We start from the raw sequence: 5,909 nt of genomic DNA on the forward strand, positions 1-5,909 counted from the left end.
GTCAGTAGCAAAACGGTCGTAGTAGCTAGAGCTATAAACTAGTAGCACTGGTTCCGTTTCCTCGTGCAACTTGACGTTTAAGAAATGGCCGAACGAACGAAGCAAGCTGCAGCTGTGTAGGAACACGGGACTTACTCCGTAGCAGCGACCACACACATACTAGTACTACTCGATCTGCCTATAAAAGGTAGCACCGGCCGATCTCGGATGGTGAGCTATATTGAACACAGGACACGTAGAAAGATCGAAAAATAAGCAATAAGCAGAGTGGTTTCAGCCCAACTAGCTAGCTAGTAACAACGAGGAAGATCGAAGAACCCTGAGTGAAACATCGTCATCGATGGTTCTCGCTGCCGAGAGCTCGAGGGGTAGAGAATATGGCGGTGACCGGCCGGCGGAGGTCGTCGTCGTCGACATCGAGAGCGGCGGCGGCAGCCTGGATGGAGCGTCGTCGTCGTCCATCGTGGATAGGCAGGACTCGCTGTTCCGGGAGGCGGTGACGGGTCATCACCGCCGTGCTGCCGGCGGCGCAGGGCACTCTGATCATGTACGTACGTACGTACGTACATACGGTTACACACGGTTCCTCTAATTTGACATGATCTCGCTCTCTGCTTGACGTGCAAGTAACTCTCCAATATGCATATGCAATGCGAATAATGATGCAATAATAATGGTGGTTGAATTATTAGACACGTCGTGTTCAGTCAGTCCATTGTTAGTTTTGCCTATTAATTTGACTGACTATACTGATCATCGGCCGTACGTATATGCATACGCAATGCATGCAGGATAGCTGGGGGACGACGCTGCGGCTGGCGTTCCAGTGCGTGGGCATCCTGTACGGCGACGTCGGCACGTCGCCGCTGTATGTCTACTCCACCACCTTCGGCCACGGCGGCGACGGCGGCGGCGTTGGCCACCCTGACGACATCCTCGGGGTGCTCTCCCTCATCATCTACAGCTTCGTGCTCTTCACCGTCATCAAGATCGTCGTGGTTGCGCTCCACGCCAACGATGACGGGGATGGTACGGTTCGTTCGTTATATATATAGTTCCTGCATGCTACTCTCTTTGATTTGATAAAGAAAAATACTATAATGATACTGTAGTAAACAAATGTAATTAAACGATGATGTTGCTATCGTCAGGAGGAACGTTTGCACTCTACTCTTTGATTTCGAGATACGCCAAGGTGAGTCTGCTCCCAAACCATCAGGCTGAAGATGAGCTGGTCTCCAGCTACAGCACCAACCTTGGGAAGCCGTCGGCCACACTAAGGAGAGCTCATTGGCTGAAGCATTTGCTTGAGACAAGCAAGTCGGCGAAGATCTCCCTGTTTCTCCTTACCATCCTTGCAATTGCGATGGTCATCAGCGATGCTGTTTTAACTCCTCCTATTTCGGGTACTGCATAAACAAACTCTTCTATGTTTTACACAGATAATATCACCTCTCAACGTCTGTAGAGGTTTTAACAATGCCATCTGATTCATGACTGCTTGTCCTTTTAAAAATACTCAGTGCTCTCAGCTGTCAGTGGCCTGAAGGAAAAGGTGCCTGATTTGACCACAGGTAATATATGGGTGCATGCATATATGTGCATCAGGACGTGTATAAAATATTTTCTTTTTCAAAGATCATGTCATCTTTCCTGATATATATGATGCCTGAAAATTTTCGCAAAAAAAAAATGATGCCTGAAAAGATTCAACTTAAGCTTTTAGAAGACATTACCTTTAGCTAATATACTTATTACAGACTAGAGCATATATAAGGCCAGCATTTTCTTAGAGCATATATAAGGTTTGACTCGGTCAATTAAGCTACAAGATCAGCTAATGCAAAGCTTGTTTTTATTTTTCGCACAGATCAAATAGTCTGGATCACCGTGGCAATTTTGGTAGTTCTGTTTGCTATCCAACGCTTCGGAACCGACAAAGTTGGCTACTTGTTCGCACCAATCATCCTGCTGTGGTTGCTTCTCATTGGAGGAGTCGGGCTCTATAACCTGATCAAATATGATGTCGGTGTATTGAGGTCCTTCAACCCAAAATACATCATTGACTATTTCAGGAGAAACAAGAAGGAAGGATGGGTCTCACTTGGTGATATTCTCCTTGTTTTTACAGGTAACATTTTGCAAATATACTTAGATACCACTTAGGGAAGAACGAACTTCTGATGTCACTCAGAAGAATATATGCTGCGGATATAATAAGGATTAACATATATTATACCATGCATGTACTCTTCACAGGAACAGAAGCTCTTTTTGCTAATCTGGGATACTTCAGCATTAGATCCATTCAGGTATGTGCGAAAATGCTTTCATGCAGATATACAGTAACATGATAATAGTAGGTTCATATTGGTTAATAAAGTGACATAGAAAAATAGATACCTAAACCTTCATTCAAAAAGAAGAATGTTCCAAAAGAAGTAGGCGAATTGTCGTCGTACTAAACAACTTTTCTTTTGGATCTTTTCAGTTAAGCTTTAGCCTTGGACTACTGCCATCTGTATTGCTTACTTACATCGGACAAGCAGCATACCTAAGGAAGCACCCCGAACATTTTGCTAACACTTTCTTTAGATCAACTCCAAGTAAGCATATACTAACATATATTTAGTATATACATCTCTCGTTTCACTATAAATAATTGTTCTGAAACTTAATGGGATGTGTGCTTCTCGTTCTTGTAAATTCAGGCGCTCTGTTCTGGCCGACGTTTATCTTGGCAATTGCGGCATCCATCATAGGAAGCCAAGCAATGATCTCATGTGCGTTTGCAACTGTTTCACATTTACAAACACTCAGTTGCTTCCCGAGGGTTAGGATACTGCACACGTCAAAGCGGTTTCATGGACAGCTGTATGTTCCTGAAGTCAATTTACTGCTTTGCATAGCTGCTTGCGTCGTGACTGTCAGTTTCAAGACAACGACCATTATCGGAAAAGCCCATGGTATGAACTGTCTGTGCGTTTAAAACTTTAACGTCACATATTGCACAGTTAAATTCTACAAACCTCTCTAACCATCATGTTTCCTCATAACTGACAGAAATCTGTGTCATCCTTGTGATGCTCATCACGACACTGCTGATGACAATCGTGATGCTCTTGGTGTGGAAAATCAATATCTGGTGGATTGCGCTCTTCTTCATCGTCTTCGTTCCGACCGAGTCCATCTACCTATCATCTGTGCTATACAAGTTCACTCATGGACCATACATACCCGTGGCCATGTCAGCAGTTCTAATGGTGGTGATGATTGTTTGGCATTACGTGCACGTCAAACGGTACAAATATGAGCTGAAGCACACCTTATCCCCTGCCAAGGCTGAAAAGCTGCTTGAGAAGAGCGATCTGAAGAGGATCCCAGGAGTTGGGCTCTTCTACACTGAGCTAGTGCAAGGCATCCCACCCATATTCCCTCACCTCATGGAGAAGGTCCCGGCGATTCACTCGGTCCTGATCTTCGTCTCCATCAAGCACTTACATGTTCCCCATGTCGACGCCTCCGAACGCTTCCTCTTCCGACAAGTAGAGCCCAAGGAGTACAAAGTATTTCGATGCGTGGCGCGGTATGGGTACCGGGACTCCATTGGTGAGGAGGCAGAAGATTTTGTCCTAGCACTGGTTGAGAGCCTCCAGTACTACATACGAGATGTCAACCTCTACTCAGTGGATGAGATGCAGAATGTTAGCTACCCGATTTCTCGAGATCAGAGCTTGTCTCGGGACAAGCCTTCTGGAAGGCATGCCATCTATGCTGAGGAGATGATTACGCCGATCCAATCGTTCTCCGAGCTCACAACACTGCCAAATGGTTGGAGCAATCGTCTACCACAGTTTCAGGTAACAAAATCTACTAAATAATTTAGCTGGGCTAGTTTCTGTGTTCTATTTATTGTAGTATAGTAGAATTGATGATGGTTGTTATGAGCAGGCATCAAAGATGAATATTGAGGAGTTAGCCAAGATTGAGGAGGAACAGAAGGTGATTCAAAGAGAAGCAGAGAAAGGTGTGGTGTACATTATTGGAGAGGCTGAGGTAGTGGCAAGGCCTCAGTCCTCGCTCCTTAAGAAGATTGTGATCAACTACATATACTCCTTCCTAAGGAAAAACTTCATGCAAGGAGAGAAGATGTTATCGATTCCACATGGCAAGCTACTGAAAGTTGGAATCTCATATGAAATCTAGAGATTACGTAACGACTATTCAGAGAGATCTATATATGGTTTCTTAATTATACATATGGATTGATCGGTGGCCCACTAGGAAGTACTTGTCGAAGTGCCAGGGAAAGAAGCAAGCACATGCACAGCAGCTGGGATCTGGGTATACTTCTGCATGGATGATCTGTAAGGTAGTTGTACAATCATGTAACGTGTAGAATAGTTAACAACAGGATGCTATGATGCTGCACATGGACTAATTTGGTCCACGTGTGGCTAGCATTCGTGTCTTTGTATGCCTCATATATATGTTTACACGTGTATATTTGTTAGTGCCATTGTTCCTTTTGCACCATGCAAATTTTATGAAGAAACAAAATTGGATAATAATACTCCATCGTCCCAAAATACTTGATGTTAATAGTAAAACATCAAATTTTCTGAGGCGAATACAGTAGTAATAAAATTCATACAGAGGAAGGAAATGTGGACAGCTTGCCTTCCATCGTCCTTTCCTAGTGGGCCACCGAATAAACCCACAACTGCTTCGGGTTGTTTCTTTCATTATGCTTGTTTGCTACTGGGCTTTAGCTGTGATGTTATCTGGTCCATGCATGGGTTGTGTTGGGCCTGTCTTTTTTCCCACTAGGTCTTGTTTAGATATAGTTGGACTCGCATAAATCCATATGTGTCATATGTGGTGGTGGAATAAAGTGGACTTCAACTAAATTCAACCCCAATCCACCAGATGCATATAGATCGATTGAGGCGAATCCGACAACATCTAAGGCCTTGTTGGATCCAAATATATTCATGTCAATCCACATATAGTATTGCAATGGATTAGAGTGGAAATAGTTTTAAGTTCTATACCAATCTAGTTCAACACATGTGGATTGAGGTGAATACATGTGCATCCAAGCCTTGTTTGGATACCCATGCATGTATCCACTTCAATCCATGTGTGTGGGTAGAATTTAAACTAAATTCCACCCATCCCACTCTAACAAACACACATGGACTGAGGTGGATACATGGGCATCCAAACAATGTCTAAGTGCTTATAGCACTATGTTGTTGCCTCTAGTATGGTAGTAGTCCCCAAAAGAGATAACCAAGCATTGTTGTTGCCGAAGAAAATTCTTTCTCGAGCAATAGCCTTAGGTCTCTTTTTTTGCCTCTACTACGCCACTAGTAGGAAGGTGGAGCCAAATCTATCTCTCTACTATATCCACTAGATGGTGATCTTCTAGAGTTCGTCTACTAGCCATCTTAGTTTGATGGTTTTCTTCCATGGTTTCTTCCATAGTGTGTGATTGGCTATGTGTTTTGTGTCCATAGAGGCTTGTCCCAGGCTCTCGACACTGATCGTGATGTTCTTCGGAACAACTATCATAAGGCTCTCTCTTTGTACTACAGTAGTTGATACAAAATTAGTGATGAAGGGCTTGTGGGCTTTGTGACTACATCAACATATGGTGGCATACATGAGCAGATTGCTCCAAAATCATTGTGAGATACTACATGTTGAAATGCCATCATCCTCACCCTAGTCATCAACCATAGTAAAGAATCATGCTACGCCTAGAGGGGGGGGGGGGGTTGAAGGCCTATTTAAAATCAAACTCGAATATTATGTTAGTAGGGGCGCAACACTACTGGACCTTCATGCGGCACTACTGGGTGAAGCTACAGTTGTGCCACGTGGTCAGTGAAGCTCATCAACAC

General features: G+C 43.8%; 1 protein-coding gene across 1 annotated transcript; it reads left to right on the plus strand.

Annotated features, from left to right (window-relative positions):
• Nucleotides 341–4,512, plus strand: LOC8065633 (potassium transporter 21). The gene is made up of 10 exons (XM_021446618.1): nucleotides 341–547; nucleotides 792–1,029; nucleotides 1,152–1,406; nucleotides 1,524–1,574; nucleotides 1,871–2,131; nucleotides 2,260–2,312; nucleotides 2,492–2,606; nucleotides 2,712–2,966; nucleotides 3,064–3,860; nucleotides 3,952–4,512. The coding sequence occupies exons 1-10, from the start codon at nucleotides 341–343 to the stop codon at nucleotides 4,204–4,206; spliced, it is 2,487 nt and encodes an 828-aa protein (XP_021302293.1). The 3' UTR covers nucleotides 4,207–4,512.

This window comes from Sorghum bicolor, chromosome 1 (assembly GCF_000003195.3).
Source record: "Sorghum bicolor cultivar BTx623 chromosome 1, Sorghum_bicolor_NCBIv3, whole genome shotgun sequence".
NCBI lineage: Eukaryota > Viridiplantae > Streptophyta > Magnoliopsida > Poales > Poaceae > Sorghum > Sorghum bicolor.

What these genes read in the sequence shown, in the direction of transcription:
- LOC8065633 (XM_021446618.1), top strand. Translation starts at nt 341, where the DNA reads ATGGTTCTCGCTGCCGAGAGCTCGAGGGGTAGAGAATATGGCGGTGAC. An exon ending in GGTGCCTGATTTGACCACAG is followed by an intron (nt 1,575 to 1,870) that starts GTAATATATGGG and finishes TTTTTCGCACAG; the next exon opens with ATCAAATAGTCTGGATCACC. An exon ending in TATTCTCCTTGTTTTTACAG is followed by an intron (nt 2,132 to 2,259) that starts GTAACATTTTGC and finishes TACTCTTCACAG; the next exon opens with GAACAGAAGCTCTTTTTGCT.